Source organism: Rhizophagus irregularis, chromosome 7 (assembly GCF_026210795.1).
Source record: "Rhizophagus irregularis chromosome 7, complete sequence".
Taxonomy (NCBI): Eukaryota; Fungi; Glomeromycota; class Glomeromycetes; order Glomerales; family Glomeraceae; genus Rhizophagus; species Rhizophagus irregularis.
Window position 1 is genome coordinate 961,282 of NC_089435.1, and position 26,749 is coordinate 988,030.

Consider the following 26,749-nt stretch of genomic DNA (forward strand, 5'->3'; position numbering starts at 1 on the left):
TACTGATACTTTTTTGGTTGATCAGATCACTTACCAATTTATCATTTGAGTTGCTTGAGAGCACCCCTGTAAAAAAAGTCGATCCATTTTTTATATTCCATCTTTTTTTCCATAAAAGGCTCATATTTCCTCATATTTCCGGAATTTATAACCTTATATCACGGAATTTATCGAATTATTTACATTTAACATGAATGGATCCGTAAAAGGCAGATTTTTTACAAAAATACAGGGCACAAATAAAATACTTTATCAATCTAAATTAAAAATAGGATAGAAGCATTAAATAATAAGTCGTTAAATACTAGTATTGATTATGCAACTTCAATAAATGAATTTCATTATGATATTTTAGGTGTTTAGCTGCTTTTATAATTTATAAGAAATAAATCATACATGATTATAATATTACTTCAAATTTTTAAAGTATGGATTGGATATAAACTTAAATCTGCTAAACAAATTGCAAATAAAAATAAAAATATAAATAAATGCTATTTTAATAATTATAAATATTTGAATATACCGTCTAGCACTGCATATAGTATCTCCCCTTTTCCGTACCCCCACTTCATAAGACCCGGGTATTTTATTAGATATAAAAAAATTTTCCTATCTTAAGACCCGGGTATAATTCAATTTTTATTAAGGAAGTTTTACATAAGACCCGGGTATTTTAATAGATTTAAATATTAATTATTGTAACATAATAAAATAATCAAATTTAAATTGCAAAATTTAGAAAATATATTTATTTACATTATTGAATTATCATATTTTTATTTTTTATTAACGGGAGCATGAATTATCATGTTTTTTGTCTTACCAATCTACTTTTAACACGTTTTCTCTCTAAATTTAAACATGATCGTCAATTTAATTCGAACTATGTTGCGATCTTCATTTTCTTTGTAATAATCATTTTCGCTCTCACTTTCATTGCCTTCATCTTCTGATCCACTTTCATCACCTTCAACTTCTAATCCACTTTCATCATCACTTTTACTTTCCGATTCACTTCCACTTTCTGATTCGCTTTCACTACTATTTTCATTTTCTTCAATACCTTTTCCTCTGTTATTTATCTCTTACACTTTATTAAAATCAAAAATTAGGCTATCTTCTGACCCATCCAAAGAATTTGAAACACCGCAACACTTGAATGAACGCCTAATCATGTTGGTATCCATAGAATCCCAGCTTTCTTTAATCCAATTTGCCACTAATGAATAGGAAGGCCTTTTGATTTTGCCGGATGGGGTGTAATCCTCGATGGCATCATTCATCCAATTATTATAAAGATGTCGCACCTATTATTATTTACAAAATTAATTTAATTTATTAAAATAATAATAAAAAATGAATTATCATACCTTAGATTTAAAGGACTTGTTCAACGAAACATCAAGTGGTTGTAAACGGGATGTTAAATCACCTGGAATAATGGCTATATCAGTATGTTTTTCGTGAAATCAATTTTTTACAGCAGACGTTTTATGAGCAGTAAAAGAATCCAGTATTAAAAGAGATCTTGGATTTGCTCCGCGTCTTGCGCGTTGTGTCCAAACATTTTCAATCCACCAAATCATCTCACTTTCATTCATCCAACCTTCTTTATTAGCCCAGATAATCACTCCATTAGGAAACTCCTCACGTGGAACGTTTACAAGTTTGAAAATAATTACTGGTGGTAATTTTATTCCATTCGCTGTGCAGGCCAAAACAACTGTAAAATTAGAGCGCTCATGTCCAGTTGATAAAATTAAAATAGTTTTAGTACCACGTTGTTCAACTGTTGTATTATTTGGTAAGTTAAAAGACATAGGTGTTTCATCCATGTTTGCAATTAAAGATAATGGATATTGATGTTCTCTTCGACGAAATAGAACATAGGACAAAAATTCACTTTGCAAACCAACATAATTTTCTGGAAGTTTCTGAGATATTGTTGTTTTTCTTCTATTAACTAAATTATGCCGGCTCATAAAGCCATCAACCCATTTTTGCGAAAGTTTCACATTCTTTATGTCGGGATACTCTTCTTGATACACTTGCTTTTTAGATAAAGAACGTGCCTTTGCTTGAATCATATATCGCGTGACAACCTTTAATTGACTCTGAGACTCTCTAAACCATTCCATAAGTTCAACTTCAACCCTATAAAAACGAAATGTGTTAAATTTATTTTAAATTCGTGTTCATGTGTAATAAATGTCTAAAAAAGCACCATTTTATCTGATTTATGTCTTATTACAAATAAACAAAAATTAAACAAAATGGTGCTTTTTTAGACATTTATTACACATGAGCACAAATATAAAACAAATTTAGCACATTTCGTTTTTATAGGGCAAGTTGTGGATACTTTGGACGTGCACCTGTAGTGAGTTTTTGAATATAAGGAACTGCTTTTAAAAGGCGTTCTTTATTACTAATCCATTCCCGAAGTTGTTTAGGCTCAATATTAAATTTATCTGCAGTTGATCGTTTGCTGTGACCTCGTTCGTAATACGTAATCACCATCAGTTTCTCCCGTGCTGACCACTGGCGACGTCTTTTTGTTGTAACATTAGCACGAAGTTTATGAAAATTTCCACGAACCATATTTCTGAAAATATAAATTTTATAAAAATTTCTTAATGTTTTTCAAAGGTGTAAAGAAATTTCATAAAACGCGAAATTAGTAGAAAGAAAATTATATTTCCAACTCTCCCTAAAATAAGATTCAGTTACTATCATGATCCATGCATCTAAATAAATAAAATGTTCAGTTCTAACAGTTTCTATAACAGTATTTAATAAATATGATTATTTTCCTTGAACATAAAATAGTCATCCCGAAAATGTAAATTGTAAGTAGTATTACTTCATAATCAGATGTTTAGCATATTTACGGTATTCCCCTTTAATGATTATTGAATACAGAATACCAAATCTTTCTAGATTTTTCTGAATAAAAATTTCTCCCAACAATATTAAAATAAAATCCATTTGTTACGGTATATTATACTTTCAGGATCAGCCATACTGTACGCTTATCTAGCTCAATTTTTGTTCACGGTAATAAAACCTCCTTTTTTTACAATTATCAAATATACTACAAATACCAAGTTATTCTGCAATTTTTCTCAACATAAAAAATTATTTTGAGCATGAAAAATCCGTAAAAATTGCAATTGAATAGCATTCATTTGTTTTATATATATTTTAAGATCGGTTGTGTAGCATAAATAAGTGTTACAAAATACCCCCGAAGTATAATACCCCCACTTATAGTATCCTACCGTCTATAGTACTCGGTATCTAATGAAGTACCCCGGGTATTACTCAATTTTTAAAACAGGTTTCTTGTATAAGACCTGGGGTATTATATGCAGTGCTAGACGGTAATAATGATTACTTTATTGTAAAAATGGTAGAATAGCACAATTATTTACTATATAATAATTATTAACTGATAAATAATCAAATAAATAAAGAATAAACAACAGAAATGTTAATCTTCAATTACACATTCAAAACCCTGAGTCTCTTGAACTAAAATTTCAGCAAGCTTGCGACTTGTATAATGTGCTTGTGGATGAGATTGTGTAATAGAAGGATTTACTTGTTCCTGTGATAAAGATTTGTTTGCCATAACAAATTCCAACATAACATCTTTTAATTGATTATCAATATTAGGTACATCAAATTTGTAATTTCCATCCCTGTTTATTCTATAATAATCACTAATACATTCAATCCATTCAGATATAATATTCTCAAGCATTATTATAGTTGGTCTATTGGCAGGATTTGAATCCCAACATTTTTTCATTAAATCCACATAACATTTTGGAGTATTTTTTATAATTTCAGGACGTTCTCCTTTACAAATACTCAAGATCAGATCATGATCATGTGCTTCATATTTAAATGGGGGAATACCTGATGTAAATTCCCACATTATCATTGAAAAACTATAAATATCACTTGCTGGAGTATAGGGATTATATCTTAATATTTCAGGCGCCATATAAGGTAAAACTCCATAAATTTCATTATCAGAATCCTGTGAATCATTTATAGGTTTACATAATCCTAAATCAATAATAAATAATTCATTATGATTATCTGACATTAAAATATTGCCATCATGAAAATCACCATGAGTTAAATTTGATTCATGGATTACTTTAAGTCCTAATATAATTTTTTTTAATAATTGTAATTTGTCTTGCCACTTAAATTTAATTATATCAGATAAGCATTTTCTCAAACTTCCTTTTTTTGCATAACTCATTACTACTATATAATTTAAACTATTTGGATCTTGAGTAATTCCAAAGAATTGAATAAACTTTGAAAATGATTTTTTCTGACAGTTATAATGATATTTCCACTATATAAATAATAATAAATTATTAAATTTTTGCAAGAGAAAATAAAATTTGATATTAAATAATATAAATAACATACCTCCTCAAGAAATTTATTATTTAAATTTGATGAACTATTAAGTGTTTTAAGAATAACCTCGTAACCTGTTTGAAAATTACATCTATTCCATTGTTTTTTGTCAAAATTCCAACTAAAAATAGGTCCATCTAACCAGATAGCTTTATGAATTTCACTGAATCCTCCTTTATCATAATAATTAATACTTGACAGTTTATCATAAGGTATCCATTCCAAAATTTCATAACTATTTTTAGCATTTAATTGTGCTTCTCGAATAAATTTATCAATAAACTTATTTTTACTAGTCCATTTTGAAAAATCTTGTTGAAATTGTTTAGCATTACATTGTTGACACCACTGATAATCAGTGTATGGTTGTTTGCATTCATTACATAATTCAACTTTAGTATTGGGATTCACTTTATTACTTTCTGCTACTTTTTGATACCAATAAAAAGCTTTTTCTAAATTCTTTTCTGTTCCTTCTCCATTGTCATAACATGTGGCTAAATTATTCATTGCTTCAATATGATCTTTTTCTGCTGCTTTTTGATACCAATAAAAGGCTTTTTCTAAATTCTTTTCTGTTCCTTCTCCATTATAATAACAAATAGCTAAACTAAACATTGCTTCTTTAATACTATTTTCTGCTGATTTTTGATACCAATAAAAAGCTTTATCTAAATTCTTTTCTGATCCATTTCCATTTTTATAACATATGGCTAAATTAAACATTGCAACAGTGTGACCATTTTCCACTGCTTTTAGATACCAATAAAAAGCCTCATTTAATTTCTTTTCTGTTCCTTTTCCATTTTTATAACATATGGCCAAACTAAACATTGCATCAGTGTGACCATTTTCTGCTGCTTTTTGATACCAATAAAAGGCTTTATCTAAATTCTCATCTGTTCCTTCTCCATTATTATAACGTATGGCTAAACTAAACATTGCTTCTTTAACACCATTTTCTGCCGCTTTTTGATACCAATAAAAAGCTTTTTCTAAATTCTTTTCAGATCCTTCTACAGTAGAATACCTATTGGCTAAATTAAACATTGCTTCATTATCACCATATTCTGCTGCTATTTGATACCAATAAAAGGCCTTTTCTAAATTCTTTTCTGTTCCTTTTCCAATTTCATAATATACAATTAAAATAGACATTGCAATATTAAAACCATTTTTTGCTGCTTTTTGGTACCAATAAAAGGCTTTTTCTAAATTCTTTTCTGTTCCTTTTCCATTTTCATAGTAGAAGGCTAAAATAGTCATTGCTTCTTTAATACCATTTTCTGCTGCTTTTTGATACCAATAAAAGGCTTTTTCTAAATTCTTTTCTGTTCCTTCTCCATTTTCATAACATATGGCTAAGTTAAACATTGCATCAGTGTAATCATTTTCTGCTGCTTTTTGAAACCAATAAAAGGCTTTTTCTAAATTCTTTTCTGTTCCTTCTCCATTTTCATAACATAAGGCTAAAATAAGCATTGCTTCTTTAATACCATTTTCTGCTACTTTTTGAAACCAATGAAAGGCTTTTTCTAAATTCTTTTCAGTTCCTTCTCCATTTTTATAACATATGGCCAAATTAATCATTGCTTCTTTAACACCATATTCTGCTGCTTTTTGATACCAATAAAAGGCTTCTCCTAAATTTTTTTCAGTTCCTTCTCCATTTTTATAACATATGGCCAAATTAATCATTGCTTCTTTAACACCATTTTCCGCTGCTTTTTGATACCAATAAACGGCTTTTTCGAAGTTCTTTTCTGTTCCTTCTCTGTTATAATATCTATTGACCACATTAAACATTACCTTTTTAACACCATTTTCTGCTGCTTTTTGATACCAATAAAAGGCTTTTTCTAAATTCTTTTCTGTTCCTTTTCCAATTATATAATATATGGCTAAAATAGACATTGCAATAATAAAGCCATTTTCTGCTGCTTTTTGAAACCAATAAAAGGCTTTTTCAAAATTCTTTTCGGTTCCTTCTCCATTTTCATAACATAAGGCTAAAATGAGCATTGCTTCTTTAATACCATTTTCAGCTGCTTTTTGATACCAATAGAAGGCTTTTTCTAAATTCTTTTCTGTTCCTTTTCCATTTTTATAACATATGGCTAAATTAAACATTGTATCAGTGTAACCATTTTCTGCTGCTTTTTGATACCAATAAAAGGCTTTTTCTAAATTTTTTTCTGTTCCTTCTCCATTTTCATAACGTATAGCTAAAATAAGCATTACTTCATTAATACCACTTTCTGCTACTTTATGATACCAATAAAAGGTTTTTTCTAAATTCTTTTCTGTTACTTTCCCATTTTTATAACAAAAGGCTAAATACGTCATTGCAGTAATAAAACCATTTTCTGCTGCTTTTTGATACCAATAAAAGGCTTTTTCTAAATTCTTTTCTGTTCCTTCTCCATTTTCATAACGCATGGCTAAAATAAGCATTGCTTCTTCATTACCATTTTCTACTGCTTTTTGATACCAATAAAAGGCTTTTTCTAAATTCTTTGCTTTTCCTTCTCCATTTTCATAACGTAAGGCTAAAATAAATACTTTTAGATAACAATAAAAGACTTTTTCTATATTTTTTTCTGTTTGTTTTCCATTTTTATAACATATGGCCAAATTAATAATTGCTTTAATATGATCTTTTTCTGCTGCTTTTTGATGCCAATAAAAGGCTTTTTCAAAATGCATTTCTGTTTCTTCTTCACCTTCATAATGTATGGCTAAATTAAGCATTGCATCTTTAAGACTATTTTTTGCTGCTTTTTGATACCAATAAAAGGCTTTTTCTAAATTCTTTTCCATTCCATTTCCATAATGTATGGTTAAATTGAACATTGCTTCTTTATTACCATTTTCTGCTAATTTTTCTAAAGAATTAATGCATTCTTTACACCATAATTCTTTAGTAAAAGGGTTATTGCAATATAAACAATTTTTGATATTTAAATTGCTAAATTTCGTTTCCATTTTATAATTTAGAAACTTATTCTATTGAAAGAATTTATTTTTTTTTTTGACAAAATTTTTAGATCATCGTGAATGAGTTACAAAAAAGGAATATTTTACCAAAAGAAGAAGTAATAATAAAAAAAAATAAATAAAATTAATTTTTTTTGGGTCATATTTTTTCCGGTAAGTGATCTGCATCGAGTTAAAATCAACCACACCGACAAAAATTTAGCGATCATCACAGACAGCACGCCCCGTCGCCGGCATCGCCCCGTCAGGTTTCTATTCATCTGAGGGACTTAGGTTTTTTTTTTTGAGTAGGTAAAATCTTATTTGTTTATTTCACGTGTTCATGCATAATGCCGTAGTGCTAAATTTTTGTCGGTGCGACTGGGGTAGTTGTTGAAATCAATAGATAAATAGTCACTTTTTCTATCATAGTTAGATAATATTATTTTGAACTTAAAATTTCAGATGACAAATTAATTTCACTTAGCAAACTACATTCTATGATGCCATAAGTTTTTACTTAATTAATACGTGATCCATTTTGTTCAGCTGTGTCATAAGATCTTCATGTGACACAAATTTACTGCGCTCTAAAATTTATATAATCAACATGTTTAATTTTTTGATTTACATAAGCATTACATAAGTCGCAATATGATTGGGGACAAACATTAAAAAATTTTTTCTATACAATAATTTGGTCTTCTTTTAAGCCAAAATATATTAAATATGACTCTGATAATATTGATAATATCCGTTGTGGATCCACTTTACACAATAATTTCTGGGATTTTTATTGTAAAATTGAAAGTACATATGTTTTACAATCAGTTTGAGTTTAAAGTTCCTATAATATGTATAATAAATTAATGTAAATTAGTTATATTATTTGAAAAATGTAAAAAATAGACAATTTTATAAAAATTATTAGTTTTAAAATATTTTTAAAATATTATAGATGTTGTTTTATCGGGAGGTAGTAAGTGAGTAACGGAAATTGGTTAAGTAAGTAACGTAATATTACTATTTTAGGTTACTCCCTCACGGAGCGTAAAGTCAATTATATTCCCCTTATATAAGTAAGGTACAGAAAATAATATAGGGTTGCCTGGGCGATCATCGATCATCGTCTGGGTTTTTTTTGAAGTCCACAATTGTCACATGATGCACAATATATAGAGAATCGGCTGATAGCTGATCTGATCATTTTAACTTAGCTAATTTTGATCGGTTAAACTTAAAATTTTATTGCGAAGATATTTTTAAAAAATTTTTTTTGCAAACATATTTAATTCAAAATAATCTTATTTAATGAAATTTTATTCGTAAATATTAAAATTTAAGTCACACGTTTTAGATTTTAAAGAAATAATCACCATGTTTATTTAATTATTTTTAATGAAGTGATACAAAATAAAAAAAACAATAACAATAAATAAAAAAGATAAGTAAATTATAATGATCAAGGAAAAAGATGCTAATAAAAAAATGAAATAACAATGGAGTAATGGAAAGTAATAGAAGATGAAAGGGAGTAAAAAAGAGCAATGAGAAGTGATAGGAAACAAAAAGGAGAAATAGGACATGATGAGAGATAAAAAGGAGTGATGGGAAACGAAAAGAAGTGATGGGAGACGAAGATGAGTAATGAGAGACGAAAAGAAATGATGGGTGACAAAGAGGAGAGATGGGAGACGAAAAGAAGTGATGAGAGACGAAAAGGAGAGATGGAAGACGAAAAGGGGAGATGGGAGACGAAAAGAAGTGATGAGAGACAAAAAGAAATGATGGGAGACGAAAAGGAGTGATTGGAAACGAAAAGAAGTGATGGGAGATAAAGAGGAGTGATGGGAGACGAAAAGAAGTGATGAGAGACGAAAAAGAGAGATGGGAGACGAAAAGAAGTGATGGGAGACAGAGAGGAGTGATGGAAGACGAAAGGAAGTGATGAGCCCCTTTTGGAAATTATTAAATAGTAAATTTGCCGATCATAACGTGATCATAAATGATCGACAAACTTACTATTTAAAAATTTCCAAAAAGGGGAGAGACAAAAAGAAACGATGAGAGACGAAAAGGAGTGATGGGAGACGAAAAGAAGTGATGGGAGACGAAGAGGAGTGATGGAAGACGAAAGGAAGTGATGAGAAACAAAAAGAAATGATAGGAAGTAAATAGGAGAGAAAAAGAAATAATGGAAAATGAAAAGATGTAAAAGAAATAATGGGAGACGAATAATGAGAAGTAATATGAGGTGAAAATGATGAGAGACAAAAAATAAAAAAATGATCATGATAAGAGATTGGGTAATGATAGGAAAAATAAACCATAAAGTAAAAAAAAATGAAATTAGTAAGAAACGAAATATAAGATAAAAACGAAATAAAAAAAATAAATAAAAAATAAAAAAACATACCTTTATTAATTTTAGAACTGAAATGAAATAAAAAAACAACTGAACCTTAATTGCAGAACCAGAAGGAACCGAGGAAATGAACCTATATTGAAAACGAGATTTGATAAACAAATAAACATGACGTGATCATGTGGCAAATAATAAGGAGTAGCGTTAAGTATTTACCAAAAAAATTTACGTTCCGTACCTTATATAAGAGAAGTAACGTAATAGATCATGTGACTTTACGTTACTTTGCCAATTTCCGTTACTTACTTTCTATATATTCGTGTTGAATAATTTAAGTTTCGCGAATGTAGATTTTTATTCTACTTATTAGACTATCGGGTGATTTTTGGTATTACATGGAAAATGCAAATTATTAAAATCATTCATTTAATGCAAAGTACTTGCTGCAGTTAATTTTTTTCATCATTATTTATTCAAATAATTCTAGTCAATAATTTAACTTCTTATTTTATTATTTTAGTTAATTAATTACCTTAAAATTCAAGATAATCGGTATTTATTGACTGATTAGTAATACATTTATTAATTATTAATTGTTTAAAATTTTTTTTCAGTAGGTCGCACCCACGTTCTAGAATGGATCAGGTACTACTTTGCTGCGGATGATCGGTAGGTTATTCCACTAAAAAAAAAAAAATTTGACAATTATTTCTAATAAATAATTTTTTTTTTCTTAATGAGACCCATCGGAAAGAATTGTTTTTCTCACCTTAGGTTTGGTCTTAGCGTTTTAAATGGAAGGAACCGATCATAATGGAAGCTGCTGTTTTCAGTTATCGTCAGTTTTTTCTTCTTTTTTTTTTTTTGAACTAAAATTTCTTTTGTTATTAAAAAATACTTTTTAGATTCTGATTTTTGATTTTTTTATCTTTTCATTAAAAAAATGCTTTTTTAGATGAAAAAATTTCCGAATTTGGTTTTTTTTTTACCCAAAAAATTATTTATGATAATTGCATTTTTTTGCACAAATTTTATTAAATAATAAAAACAATTAATAAAATGAATAAAAAAAAGATAACAGATAAAATGTAATTTTTTCATTAATTAAAAATATAAAAAAAAATTGGGAGAAAATTAATTTTTAAAAATAATAACAGTACTGTACGCTTATATTTATCAAAATTTTATATAATAAAATGCTTTAATTTTATATTGTTTGAAAGCCAAAGTTTTAAAGAATAAATATATGAATTTTTTATATTTTTGTCTTTTTAGAAATTAACAAGTATCTATAAAAAAAATTATTCTTTTTTTTTTTTAATTTAACGATCAATCAGAAATTTTTCAATTTTTTTTTAATTAATACAGCCCTATAAAGTTTAAAAAGTATGAAAATTTGACCCAATATTCTTTAAAATCTATGTTATCACATATTAAAATTTCAAGCATTTTTATTATGTGTAATTTTAAGTAATTAACAAAAATAGAGGATCCAATGTAACAATTACCAAATTCTTTTTTAATTAACATAGTTATATGAAGGCTAGAACTATGAAATTTTGAATATATGTTTTGTAGGGTCTACGTCAACATATTAAAATTTCAAGTATTATTGTTATGTATAATTTTGAGTAATTAACAAAATAGAAGATCCAATACTTTTATCTAAGTAGCGTACTTTCAGTTGTCAGAAAAAACTATGTCTTTCCGTATAGAAGCCATAGTGCGAGATAAACTAAATTTTTTTTGTTAAAAATGAAATTTATGGATTAACAAGTTTCACAAAATTTCGTAAACAAAGCAAACGAGTTAATTGTCACGCTCATGCATAATATAAATAAATATTGTACGGTACAGGTGATAAATAGAGTGATGATTAATGTGATGAAATTGTGCTGCAGGGGCTGCAGGTGCATAAATAAAAAAAAAACGCCAGAGAATTTCTGAATCACGTGATAACTGTAAAAAGAGATTATGTAATTTGAAAATCTTGATGATGAACATGCATAATTATTTATATTGAATTTATATTACGTTTAACTAATTTTGAATTAAATCATCTGGCGCATTAAATATAAAAATTCAAAACCCTCTGTTTAATATAGTAGTTTGTGCTTTAAATTAAGCAATTATAACATTCGAATTAATTATACAATTCACTGTTGACTAATAAAAAACCATGGTATAAAGTTAAACAAGTCGTACGTTTTACACCATAACCCTTTATAGTAACGTTATCATACTTGATTTATATTGTTTCTGCTATATTACAAAATAAATTGGAAGAAAAATAGAATTTACTAATTCGACATGTCACAGGATTAATACTTATAAAATTCTCCTAATTTTTTTTTTATTTTTTTATAAAAAAAGTACAGTACGTCAAAATTAAACTTTTTTTCTGATATAAAAAGATTTTGCAAAAAAATGTGATATTTTTTTTATTATGAAAAATCATAAATTGTGTAATAAACTTGAGAGTTTATATTTATTTTCTTAAATTCGCTATGACGTCTCAAATTTTGTGTTAAATAGGAATATCAAAATTAGAAATTAGAAGTTAACCAAATCTAATAAATTAACTAATGATAAAATATTTATAAGCATGATCTATTAGTTATCGTATAACAATCCAATCGCGCATAATTTTAAGTTTAGATTTATCTACAATTACCAAATTTGTTCAAATTATAACTAAACGTGGTTTAACACTTTGCAGTAGGGTTTCGATCCGTTATCCGAATTAGAATCCGTATTGAAATCCGTATTTCGGATTTAGATCCGGATTAAGACTTGTAATACGGATTAAAATCCGGATTAAATTATATTATCCGGATTAAATCCGAATTAGACTTATGATAATTATAAATTTTTTTTTTATTCTTTTAATAATATTAGTATGCAATATAAATTTATTACACTTATATTCTAATTATGCTTCATCTTCTAAGTTATTCCAATCTGGCGCGAAAACTTCCATAACTTTAATATTTCGTTTTCAAAAGTGCATTTTAGTCACTATTCCCTTTCATCCAAGAATTTACATATGCATAGTTCTCCATTAACATTAAAACATTTTGTAAAATAACTATTTGCGATACTTGTATATTTTCTTTTAGCACTGCCCTCTTTTATAAATATTAATTAAAAAAAGATAAATTTTTATTCTTTTTAATAAAAAGAATTATTTTACAACCTTTTCTTCTAATTTCATGGGCAGTAGTCGCTAAATTTGTAATTCTTTGGACTTAAAGGGCTTTGTAAACTTCTATTAGGAAAATTTTCATTATCCAAATAATCCAAATAATAACTTAAGTGAGACGTAAAGAATTTTGTTTACAAGTAAATAGTGATTATTAATATAGCAAATCAGTATTAAAGTATTTATATATTAATCCGGATTACAATCCGTCCAAACTGCTAATCCGGATTACACAATCCGTCTAAATCCGTCGTAAGGATCATCCTAATTAAGCTCGGATAACGGATTTATCCGGATAGCTTAAAAAAGGATCGAAACCCTACCTGATACACGATTTTTTTTGCCTGATACGCGAATTTTTGCCTGATACACGATTTATTATAACCATTTTTAATTATAAAAAATCACGTGATACCGGATAATAGATTATATCTTGTAAAATCGTACATATTCGGAACTCGACATAATGACTATATGATATAATGGTAAGTCTATAATTTTTCTTTTCGTTCAAAAATATTCATTAAAAATAGAAAATAATAATATTACAAGTTGTATGATACAGTACTATTTTTTTTTAATAACAATTAGAATATGGGATAATATTAATTAATTTCAATTATTTCACTATTTGTAATGGTGCTAACTTACAGGGATTTCCTTGTTATCATCCCAGGGCCCAGTCTACGTCTATATTGAATAAAATAAAATAAAATAAATAAACCTTTTGTCAATAGTAAAGAAAACTTACAAAATACTTTGCAGAAACTATAAAATTTTTCCTGATACTGATATGGTATCAATAAAATACCAATATTATTCCAGTTTATATTCCTATAATGGTATGTCACGAAACATTTACCATTAAGTAACGGTAAAAATAACACACATCATTGAGTATCATTACAATGTTATCACTATATTATTGCACGAATCTTAAAGACATCATATTGAGATTGTTGAGAATTTAATACTGTAATGCCACATTGTTATCATAATTGTAATATTAATTTATTAACATATATATTAATTATATAAAATATAGTACATTATAAATATATTATTTAATGTAAAATAAAATTGTCTAAAAATTAAATTAATCCCATCACTATACTATTACCATCATTTTTTCTTTCCTCTTGTTATAATTGGATAGCCGCGGATTTTTAAGCGATCAACGTATTAAATTTCCGTTGACATAGCGCCCCAGGTGACACAACTATAACAAGGTGGGAACCTGATTTAGACAAAGGTATCACTGATTGATCTCTTTAGATACGCCTGCAGATAAAGAATTGAAGTTATTAATTTTGTTTTCGCTCCCTTCAAATAGATGTATCCATTATTACATTACTACCTCTTTTCTCTCCTCTCTACTTTCTTCCTGCTATTCCCCCACTTCTATTTTTTAGTAATAGTTCAACAAAATATGCTTCCAATCTTACTAATGACTTTACTTATCATAAACTTTATTGCGCTACTCTCTTCTCTCTCTTTCCTTGCAATCAAGTTTCTTCTCTTCTTTTCCTTTCTTCGTGCAGTTACTACTTTATTTCTCCTTTACAATTCTTCATTTTATTCATTAGACATCAAAAAAAAAACTTCCCGAATCCTGTGAAAAGAAATTAGAAGAGGCTATCTAAGAAAAAAATAACGAAATATGAATACCTGTTTGTTAATATAAACAAATTAAAAAAGAAAAAAAAATACTACTCAAAAACCAACATGTCTAAGGAGATCCAGGGACCAAAAACTGGCTGCCTAAAAACAAAATAATCCAACTAAATTCCATGCACCTAGAACCGTCTAAAAGAAAGCAAACCAAAATATTAAAAAAAAGAATTTCATGCAACCAAATACTGAAACACAATCTGTCTAAAGAGAAAAGAAACAAGAAGTGTAATAAATGTTGAATGTTTGATAAAATAATAATTAAAATAAAAAATATATAGAAAATTCACAAACAAAAGTAGAAAATTTATGAAATGTCATGTCCGGGAGCCGCCTAAAAAAAAAATCAAACCTTTATATAGAATTTGATTTTTTTTTTATGGGTACTTTCCAACTCTCTTTTCAAACAAAATATGAAAGAAGGAAAGGAAAAGAGTACAAGGAACAAAGGGAAAAACAAAGGAAGTGAGATAGAAATAATGGAGGGAAAAAGTAAGTTAAAAAAAAATATTTAAAAAGAAAAAAGCGTGTGAAAGGGGAGTTAAAAAGTCAAAAAAGGTTATTTTAAAAAGAGCAAGTAAAAGGGGAGATAAAGAAAGTTAAAGTTTATTTTAAAACGAAAAAAGCGAGTGAAAGGGGAGTTAAAAAGTCAAAAAAGGTTATTTTAAAAAGAGCAAGTGAAAGGAGAGATAAAGAAAGTTAAAGTTTATTTTAAAACGAAAAAAGCGAGTGAAAGGGGAGTTAAAAAGTCAAAAAAGGTTATTTTAAAAAGAGCAAGTGAAAGGGGAGATAAAGAAAGTTAAAGTTTATTTTAAAATGAAAAAAGCGAGTGAAAGGGGAGTTAAAAAGTCAAAAAAGGTTATTTTAAAAAGAGCAAGTGAAAGGGGAGATAAAGAAAGTTAAAGTTTATTTTAAAATGAAAAAAGCGAGTGAAAGGGGAGTTAAAAAGTCAAAAAAGGTTATTTTGAAAAGAGCAAGTAAAAGGGGAGATAAAGAAAGTTAAAGTTTATTTTAAAACGAAAAAAGCGAGTGAAAGGGGAGTTAAAAAGTCAAAAAAGGTTATTTTAAAAAGAGCAAGTGAAAGGGGAGATAAAGAAAGTTAAAGTTTATTTTAAAATGAAAAAAGCGAGTGAAAGGGGAGTTAAAAAGTCAAAAAAGGTTATTTTAAAAAGAGCAAGTGAAAGGGGAGATAAAGAAAGAAAAAAAAGCGAGTGAAAGATAAAAAAAAGTTCATATTAAAAAAGATCGAACTGGTGGCATATCACGTGATATATAAATACTAGGAGCTTTTCCCGAAATTTTAAAATACTGTGAAAATACCTATAATACGCTTTTTCTATATACTATATTTTTGATGAATTAACAATATTATAAAAAGAATTGTTTTGGTACAGCCAAAATGTCATGTGAAATCCCATTGCGATACTGGATTAACATCGGAACAATTCGTTAAAAAAAAAGGATCGTCACATTACCCTAAATATATTTTGTATATGTTTTAGTAATAACGTAACGATACCTTGCAAAAATTCAAGGTTTCTGCAAAGTAGTTAATATTTCGTTATTAGTAACTTTAAATTTTTAAATTAAATAATAAATAATTTTAATAATATCGGGTTGAGAGTCAAACTATTAAGAAAAAGACTATTATCCAAAATTTTTAGAAATAAAATTTTAAAATATGAATTACTAAAGTGCATGGTTTAGGAAACAGAAACCCGTTATTATTGTTATTATCGCCTTTTTCAAATTAATGCGACCCTTACATAACACCTCAATTTGTAATTATCTGCAATTTTATTGTACCATTATATAGAAAAGGATAATTATCAGCGACTTCTAGAAGAAATTTTAGTAATTTCTTGATTCTTAGGGTAATTTCATTATAAACGATCTTTTTAAAATTTTGTGTAACACTAACGTTTTTAGCAAGGAAACTACTCTAAGAACTGAGAAATCACCGAAATTTCTTCCATAATCAGCCCTTTTCTACATATAAATGATACATTAAAATTGCAGATAATTCACAAATTAGGGGTATTATTTGGGGGCGCACTAATTTGAAAAGGAGACAAGTCCGAAATGCTATTTTAGGTCTTAATACTGTTTTATTATTGTATATCATCATGTGCTGGACGGCATATCACCTTGCGTAGAATTATGTTACATTTCGGACAAATCCGTTGATCATATGTGTCCAGAAAATTTTCTTCCACTTCCTAATATTCCATTGATCTTTTCTATGTAAAGAGTAAAGGGCTTTCGGATAATACCCTAAAAAATATTTTTTTAATATTATTATATGTATTTCAGGATTTTTAATTTATAATAATCATTTATTGTATGTCTGAGAACAGAGAAATTACTATTGAATGTAACCATCATCAAAGCGAAATAATTCAATTATATTAGTATAATAATTTTCGTGCACCTATATATTGAGTTTTATTTATGAAAATATTCAATTTGCTTATTTTTCTAACAATTTTATTGGTGAAAACGTTGATAAAAATGCTTCGACTAACTTATCGACATGGTTTAACGCAGATCAGTTGATGATCTGGAAAAAAAATGATCCGAAAAAAATCTGCATTGGTTTATTATAACTTCTACTTTTGGCTTTTTTAAAATTGAAAAAAGGCAATTTCAATAATACATTTGATTCTTAATTAATAGAAAAGGGGAATCTGAATTTTTGGTCAGAATTTTTTTATTGGTTCACTTTGCTGATTATAGTCGTTAGCTTAATAATATAAATTACTAAAATTCTGACTTACTTCCTTTTTAATTGACGCCCTCCCATACCCTTTTCCTTGAATTCTGACGACAACATATACATGACATAGTATATAAAAAAAATTTGTTCAAAAGGAAATAATATTTTTTTTTTCAGTAAAATAAAATTTTTAAAATAACCAAATAAAATGGGAATCAAATATAGTGATTTAAATATTTCAGATAAAGCTACTGATACAGTAGAAGCCAAAAATTGTCTATATTGCAATAAACCTTTTATTGAAAAATTATGGTGCAAAGAATGTATTAATTCTTTAGAGAAATTAGCAGAAAATGGTGATAAAAAAGCAATGAATAATTTAGCCCTTCATTATAAAAATGGAAAAGGAACAGAAAAGAATTTAGAGAGAGCCTTTTATTGGTATCAAAAATCAGCAGAAAATGGCGATGAAGATGCAATGTTTAATTTAGCCCTGCATTATAAAAATGGAAAAGGAACAGAAAAGAATTTAGAAAAAGCCTTTCATTGGTATCAAAAAGCAGCAGAAAAAGGTCATAAAGAAGCAATGCATAATTTAGCTATTACTTATTATAATGGAGAAGGCACAGCAAAAAATTTAGAAAAAGCCTTTTATTGGTTTCAAAAATCAGCAGAAAATGACAATAAAAAAGCAATGATTGTTTTAGCCGCATGTTATTACAATGGAGAAGGAACAGAAAAGAATTTAGAAAAAGCCTTTTATTGGTATCAAAAAGCAGCAGAAAATGGGGATAAAGAAGCAATGTTCAATTTAGCTATATGTTTTGAAAATGGAGAAGGAACTGAAAAGAATTTTAAAAAATCCTTTTATTGGTATCAAAAAGTAGCAGCAGAAAATGGTGATAATCAAGAAATGTTGAATTTAGCCATATGTTATTATAATGGAGAAGGAACAGAAAAGAATTTAGAAAAAGCCTTTTATTGGTGTCAAAAAGCAGCAGAAAACAGTGTTGAAGAAGCAATGTTTTATTTAGCTGAATATTATAAAAATGGAGAAGGAACAGAAAAAAATTTAGAAAAAGCCTTTTATTGGTATCAAAAAGCAGCAGAAAATGGTAATGAAAAAGCCATGTTCAACTTAGCAATATGTTATGAAAATGGAGAAGGAGTAGAAAAGACTTTAGAAAAAGCATTTTATTGGTATCAAAAAGCAGCAGAAATTGATTACACTAATGCAATGTTTAATTTAGCTATGTGTCATAAAAATGGAGAAGGAACAGAAAAGAATTTAGAAAAATCCTTTTATTGGTATCAAAAAGCAGCAGAAAATGGTGATAAAAAAGCAATGTTCAATTTAGCTAATAGTTATAATAATGGAGAGGGAACAGAAAAGAATTTCATTAAAGCCTTTTATTGGTATCAAAGAGCGGCAGAAAATGATGTTAGTGAAGCAATGTTTAATTTAGCCAATATATATGCAAATGGAGAAGGAACAGAAAAAAATTTAGAAAAAGCCTTTTATTGGTATCAAATAGCAGCAGAAAATGGTGATAAAAAAGCAATGTTTATTTTAGCCACATGCTATGAAAATGGCGAAGGAACAGAAAAGAATTTAGAAAAAGCCTTTCATTTGTATCAAAAAGCAGCGGAGAATAGTGTTGAAGAAGCAATGTTTAATTTAGCCATGTATTATAAAAGTGGAGAAGGAACAGAAAAAAATTTAGAAAAAGCCTTTTACTGGTATCAAAAAGCAGCAGAAAATGGTAATGAAAAAGCCATGCTTAACTTAGCTATATGTTATGAAAATGGAGAAGGAACAGAAAAGAATTTGGAAAAATCCTTTCATTGGTATCAAAATGTAGCAGCAGAAAATGGAGATATTCAAGTAATGTTGAATTTAGCCATATGTTATTATAAAGGAAAAGGAACAGAAAAGAATTTAGAAAAAGCCTTTCATTGGTTTCAAAAAGCATCAGAAAATGGTAAGGAAAGTGCAATGTTTATTTTAGGTCTATGTTATAACAATGGAGAAGGAACAGAAAAGAATTTAGAAAAAGCCTTTTATTGGTATCAAAAAGCAGCAGAAAATGGTGATGGACTAGCAATGTTTTATTTAGCTGTATTTTATCATTATGGAAAAGGAATAGAAAAGAATATAGATAAGGCCTTTCATTGTTATCAAAAAGCAGCAGAAAATGGGAATAAAGAAGCAATGTTTAATTTAGCTGTATGTCATAGAATTGGAGAAGGAACAGAAAAGAATTTAGAAAAATCCTTTTATTGGCATCAAAAAGCAGCAGAAAATGGGGATAAAAAAGCAATGAATAATCTAGCCACATGTTATATTAATGGAGAAGGAACAGAAATAAATTTAGAAAAAGCCTTTTATTGGTATCAAAAAGCAGCAGAAGAAGGTGTTAAAGAAGCAATGATTAATTTAGCTATATGTTATGATAATGGCAAAGGAACAGAAAAGAATTTAGAAAAAGCCTTTTATTGGTGTCAAAAAGCAGCAGAAAATGATGATAGAGAAGCAATGATTGTTTTAGCCGCATGTTATGGTAATGGCAAAGGAACAGAAAAGAATTTAGAAAAAGCCTTTTATTGGTATCAAAAAGCGGCAGAAAATGATAATAGAGAAGCAATGATTGTTTTAGCCGCATGTTATGGTAATGGCAAAGGAACAGAAAAGAATTTAGAAAAATCCTTTTATTGGTATCAAAAAGCAGCAGAAGAAGGTGATAAGAAAGCAATGTTTATTTTAGCTCAATATTATGAAAATGGAGAAGGAACAGAAAAGAATTTAGAAAAAGCCTTTTATTGGAATCAAAAAGCAGCGGAAAATGGGATTAAAGAAGCAATGAATAATCTAGCCACATGTTATAAAAATGGAGAAGGAACAGAGGAAGATTTAGAAAAAGCCTTTTATTTGTATCAAAAAGCAGCAGAAGAAGGTGTTAAAGAAGCAATGTTCAATTCAGCCATATGTTTTAAAAATGGAGAAGGAACAGAAAAGAATTTAGAAAAAGCCTTTTATTGGTATGAAAAAGCAGCAGAAAATGGTGTTAAGCAAGCAATGTTCAATTTAGCTATATGTTTTAAAAATGGAGAAGGAACAGAAAAGAATTCAAAAAAATTCTTTTATTGGTATGAAAAAGTAGCAGTAAAAAATCTTGATAATCAAGAAATGTTGAAATTAGCCGATAGTTTTAATTTAGGAACAGAAAAGAATTTAGAAAAAGCCCTTTATTGGTATCAAAAAGCAGCAGAAAATGGTAATATAGCAGCAATGCTTAATTTGGCCATACTTTATCATAATGGAGAAGGAACAGAAGAGAATTTAAAAAAAGCCTTTTATTGGTTTCAAAAAATGAAAGCAGTATGTGGTAATAATCAAGCAATGCTTGATTTATCCATATGTTATTATATTGGAAAAGGAACAGAAAAAAATTTAGAAAAAGCCTTTTATTGGTATCAGAAAGCAGCAGCAGAAAATGGTGATAATCAAGCAATGTTTAATTTAGCTATATGTTATTATAATGGAAAAGGAACAGAAAAGAATTTAGAGAAAGCCTTTTATTGGTATCAAAAAGCAGCAAAAAGTGGTGTTAAGGAAGCAATGTTTAGTTTAGCCACACTTTTTAAAATTGGAGAAGGAACAGTAAAAAATTTAAAAAAAGCCTTTTATTGGTATCAAAAAGCAGCAAAAAATGGTGTTAAGAATGCTATGTTTAATTTAGCCAATGGTTACTACAATGGAGAAGGAACAAAGAAGAATTTAGAAAAAGCCTTTTATTGGTATCAAAAAGCTGCAGAAGAAGGTGATAAAGAAGCAATGTTCAATTTAGCCATATGTTTTGAAAATGGAGAAGGAACAGAAAAAAATTCAGAAAAATCCTTTTACTGGCAACAAAAAGCAGCGGAAAATGGTGACAAAAAAGCAATGTTTAATTTAGTTGATATATATGCAAATGGAGAAGGAACAGAAGAGAATTTAGAAAAAGCCTTTTATTGGTCTCAAAAATTAGCAGAAAATGGTAATGAAATAGCAATGTTTAATTTGGCCGTATTTTATCATGATGGAAAAGTAACAGAAAAGAGTATAGAAAAAGCCTTTTATTGGTGTCAAAAAGCAGCAGAAAATGGTTACACTGGTGCAATGTTTAATTTAGCCAAATGTTATCAAGATGGAGAAGGAACAGAAAAGAATTTAGAAAAAGCATTTTGTTGGTATCAAAAAGCAGCGGAAAGTGGTAATGAAAAAGCCATGTTTAACTTAGCTAATAGATATTATAATGGAGAAGGAACAGAAAAAAATTTAGAAAAAGCATTTTATTGGTATCAAAAATCAGCAGAAAATGGTAGTGAAAAAGCAATGAATGAATTAGCCATATGTTATAACAATGGAGAAGGAACAGAAAAGAATTTAGAAAAAGCCTTTTATTTGTTTCAACAAGCAGCAGGATATGGTGATAAAGAAGCAATGAATAATTTAGCCACATGTTACGATAATGGCAAAGGAACAGAAAAGAATTTAGAAAAAGCCTTTTATTGGTATCAAAAAGCAGCAGAAAAAGATCATATTGAAGCCATTTTTAATTTAGGCAATTGCTATCATAAAGGAGAAGTAACAAAAAAGAATTTAGAAAAAGCTTTTTATTTGTATCAAAGAGCAGCAAAAAATGGTGATGAAAAGGCCATGCTTAACTTAGCTATATGTTATCATAATGGAGAAGGAACAGAAAAGAATTTAGAAAAAGCCTTTCATTTGTTTCAAAAAGCATCAGAAAAGGTTAATGATCAAGCAATGATTAATTTAGCCATATGTTATGAAAATGGAGAAGGAACAGAAAAGAATTTAGAAAAAGCCTTTCATTGGTTTCAAAAAGCATCAGAAAATAGTAATGATCGAGCAATGATTAATTTATCCAGTCTTTATCTAGATGGAAATGGAACAGAAGAAGATTTAGAAAAATCTTTTTACTGGTGTCAAAATGCAGTAGCAGAAATTGGTGATGAACAAGCAATGTGTAATGTAGCCACATGTCATTGTTTAGGAAAAGGAACAGAAAAAAATTTAGAAAAAGCCTTTTATTGGTTTCAAAAAGCAGCAAAAAGTGGTGTTAAAGAAGCAATGTATAATTTAGCCAGATTTTATGAAAATGGATGTGGAACAGAAAAAAATTTAGAAAAATCCTTTTATTGGTATCAAAAAGCAGTAGAAAATGGTTTGACTGATTCAATGTATAATTTAGCCAATATATATGCAAATGGAGAAGGATCAGAAAAAAATTTCGAAAAAGCCTTTTATTTGTATCAAAAAGCAGCAGAAAATGGTGTTAAGGAAGCAATGTTTATTTTAGCCAATAAGTATTACAATGGAGTAGAAATAGAAGGGAATTTTTATAAAGCATTTTATTGGTATCAAAAAGCAGCAGAAAATGGTGTTAAAAAAGCAATATTCAATTTGGCCACATGTTATAAAAATGGAGAAGGAACAGAGAAGAATTTAGAAAAAGCCTTTCATTGGTATCAAAAAGCAGCAGAAAAAGATGATATTACAGCAATGAATATTTTAGCCATATGTTATGAAAATGGAGAAGGAACAAAAAAAAATTTAGAAAAAGCTTTCTATTGGCATCAAAAAGTAGTAGAAAGTAACAAAGTGAGCCCTAATACTAAAGTTGAATTATGTAATGAATGCAAGCAACCAGATACTGATTACCAGTGGTGTCAACAATGTAATGCTAAACAATTTCAACAAGATTTTTCAAAGTGGACTAGTAAAAATAAGTTTATTGATGAATTTATTCAAGAAGCACAATTAAATGCTAAAAATAGTTATGAAATTTTGGAATGGATACCTTATGATAAATTGTCAAGTATTAATTATTATAATAAAGGAGGATTCAGTGAAATTCATAAAGCTATCTGGTTAGATGGACCTATTTTTAGTTGGAATTTTGATAAAAAACAATGGAATAGATGTAATTTTCAAACAGGTTATGAGGTTATTCTTAAAACACTTAATAGTTCATCAGGTTCAGATGATAAATTTCTGAATGAGGTGTAGTATTTTTATTTAATAATCAGTTTTATTTCTTTTGCAAAAGTTTAATAATTTTTTTATCATTTATATAGTGTAAGTATCATTATAATTGTCAGAAAAATTCATTTTCAAAATTTATTCAGTTCTTTGGAATAACCCAAGATCCAAATAATTTAAATTATATAATAGTAATGAGTTATGCAAAAAAAGGAAATTTGAGAAAATGTTTACCTGATATAATTAAATTTAAGTGGCAAGACAAGTTACAATTATTGAAAAAAATTATATTAGGACTTAAAGTAATTCATGAATCAAATTTAACTCATGGTGACTTTCATGATGGTAATATTTTAATGTCAGATAATTACAATGAATTATTTATTATTGATTTAGGATTATGTAAACCTATAGATGATTCACAGGATTCTGATAATGATGATAATGAAATTTATGGAATTTTACCTTACATGGCACCCGAAATATTAAGAAGAAATCCCTATACTCCAGCAAGTGATATTTATAGTTTTTCAATGATAATGTGGGAATTTACATCAGGTATTCCCCCATTTAAATATGAAGCAAATGATCAAAACCTTATCTTAAGTATTTGTGAAGGGGAACGTCCTGAAATTATAAAAAATACTCCAAAATGTTATATAGATTTAATGAAAAAATGTTGGGATTCAAATCCTGCCAATAGACCAACCATAATTATGCTTGAAAATACTATATCTGAATGGATTAGATGTATTAATAAGTATTACGAATTAAACAGGGATGGAATTGGACATTATGGAAATTATAACCATGAAGTAATTAATACTGATAATCAATTAAGAAATGATATGTTGGAATTTATAAAGGCAAACGAAGCTTTAGTACAAAAACAAGCAAATTCTTCTATTATACAATCTCATCCACAAGCATATTGTGTAAGTCGTACACTTACTGGAATTTCAGTTCAATCAGACCCAGTTCAAGAAAAGACTGAGTGTCTTGATTGTATGGTTTAAGATTAATGATTCTGCTATTTATTCTTTATTTGCTGGATTATTTATCGGTTATTGTGTAGAAAATATTTATATATTTATACAATTCGTTACTATTATTTTTTTATAATTAATATAATTGCAACTGAATATTTACTTAAAATATTATCATAAAATTCACTTTTTGAAGTTATATCATCAATACTAGACTTTTCAAAACAACTTCAGTTGCTTCTATCTATTTTCCGTCTAATTGATATTGATAAATTATTTTAGACAAAGTTCAGTTGATATATAGTTGTCTGGCAATGCTATATTTCCTAATGTCAAAACAATCTAAAGTTTAAAATATTTAAACATCTATGTTTATAAAAAAATTTATCCAATCATATAATCACTTTCTACCCTATGTGATTTTTGTGGCACATCAGCCTCATTTGCTTTTTTTCGTAACATTACCTTAGAAAAATTTTTTCGCTTCTCGCATTTTTAAAGTATAAAAAATATTGATTTCATGCTTTTAAAATTTCATATTTAATAAAATAAATAAATTATTTACTTTCTAAAAGTTAATAAAACACTAAAAATATGTTTTATTGGTAAAAAAAAAATGATAAGTTTGTTTGATTTTACATTGACATTTATGTCTGATTTATTAATAAACTAGAATATGCGATTTGCCAGGGGACTTCGTCCCCCAAACATAACATTTATAATTAAAAAAATTTTTTGATATAAATAAATTGAATTGTATGTAAAATATTACCAAATAATAAAATTTTATTATAATTAAACCTATAAAAAATCATGTTTTTAATAAGGTTTTATACAATTTTTTCTTAAAAATAATGTTTCTAATCTATATAGGGATACGGAAAAATGCACAATTCCATATCACAAAAATGTATCATTTTGCATGATTTGACCATAATTTATGCCGAATTTATATTGATTTGATCACAGAAATTACATAATTTAAGCATAGAATTTACACGATTTGGTTAATGAATTTACTGCTTAAATTACAATTATTAATATTAGTTGCATTTATATGAATTTGATTTTAATAATATTTTACTAAATTATTAAATCAAATATAAAATCCTTAGTATCATGTGATTATAATTAGCCAATAATATAAATTAATTCTTATTATTTAAAATAATGACGTAAGTTGTAATAAGTGTTTTAAAGTTAATACAGCTACAAAAAAATAAAATTTTATGAAAATTAATATTCAAGTGCTTTTAACCTGCCTGAACAACTTTCAATTAATAAATAAAGTTGATTTCATTTGTCCAAAGTGGAGATATTACGCTCTAAATTAAAGAAAAATAGAAAAGAGAGTTAATATCATCAAGAAAAATGCAATCTTCTTTAAGCACTACACCTACATTCATGAAAATTAATATTCAAGTGCTTTTAATCTGCCTGAACAACTTTCAATTAATAAATGAAGTTGATTTCATTTGTCCAAAGTGGAGATATTACGCTCTAAATTAAAAAAAATAGAAAAGAGAGTTAATATCATCAAGAAAAATGCAATCTTCTTTAAGCACTACACCTACATTCATGAAAATTAATATTCAAGTGCTTTTAATCTGCCTGAACAACTTTCAATTAATAAATGAAGTTGATTTCATTTGTTCAAAGTGGAGATATTACGCTCTAAATTAAAAAAATAGAAAAGAGAGTTAATATCATTAACAAAAATGCAATCTTCTCTAAGCACTACACCTACATTCATGAAAATTAATATTCAAGTGGTTTCAACCTGCCTGAACAACTTTCAATTAATAAATGAAGTTGATTTCATTTGTCCAAAGTGGAGATATTACGCTCTAAATTAAAAAAATAGAAAAGAGAGTTAATATCATCAACAAAAATGCAATCTTCTCTAAGCACTACACCTACATTCATGAAAATTAATATTCAAGTGGTTTCAACCTGCCTGAACAACTTTCAATTAATAAATAAAGTTGATTTCATTTGTCCAAAGTGGAGATATTACGCTCTAAATTAAAAAATAGAAAAGAGAGTTAATATCATCAACAAAAATGCAATTTTCTCTAAGAACTACACCTACATTCATGAAAATTAATATTCAAGTGGTTTCAACCTGCCTGAACAACTTTCAATTAATAAATGAAGTTGATTTCATTTGTCCAAAGTGGAGATATTACACTCTAAATTAAAAAAAAATAGAAAAGAGAGTTAATATTATCAAGAAAAATGCAATCTTCTTTAAGCACTACATCTACATTCATGAAAATTAATATTCAAGTGGTTTCAACCTGCCTGAACAACTTTCAATTAATAAATGAAGTTGATT

At 27.6% G+C, this 26,749-nt stretch overlaps 3 protein-coding genes across 3 annotated transcripts; 2 read left to right on the plus strand and 1 right to left on the minus strand.

Annotated features, from left to right (window-relative positions):
* Window positions 1-3,496: 3,496 nt before the first annotated feature.
* On the minus strand, window positions 3,497-7,434 carry OCT59_027036 (uncharacterized protein; the record flags this gene model as incomplete). The annotated part of the gene is made up of 4 exons (XM_066136668.1): window positions 3,497-3,867; window positions 4,147-4,381; window positions 4,459-4,523; window positions 4,785-7,434. The coding sequence occupies 4 exons, from the start codon at window positions 7,432-7,434 to the stop codon at window positions 3,497-3,499; spliced, it is 3,321 nt and encodes a 1,106-aa protein (XP_065993135.1).
* A 10,153-nt stretch (window positions 7,435-17,587) lies between these two features.
* OCT59_027037 (uncharacterized protein) lies at window positions 17,588-23,525 on the plus strand (the record flags this gene model as incomplete). Its single annotated transcript, XM_066136670.1, has 2 exons — window positions 17,588-23,120; window positions 23,521-23,525. 2 exons carry the CDS (start codon window positions 17,588-17,590, stop codon window positions 23,523-23,525), a joined length of 5,538 nt encoding a protein of 1,845 aa, XP_065993136.1.
* Window positions 23,526-24,141: 616 nt separating this feature from the next.
* On the plus strand, window positions 24,142-24,441 carry OCT59_027038 (uncharacterized protein; the record flags this gene model as incomplete). The annotated part of the gene is made up of 1 exon (XM_066136671.1): window positions 24,142-24,441. The coding sequence occupies one exon, from the start codon at window positions 24,142-24,144 to the stop codon at window positions 24,439-24,441; it is 300 nt and encodes a 99-aa protein (XP_065993137.1).
* Window positions 24,442-26,749: the final 2,308 nt, after the last annotated feature.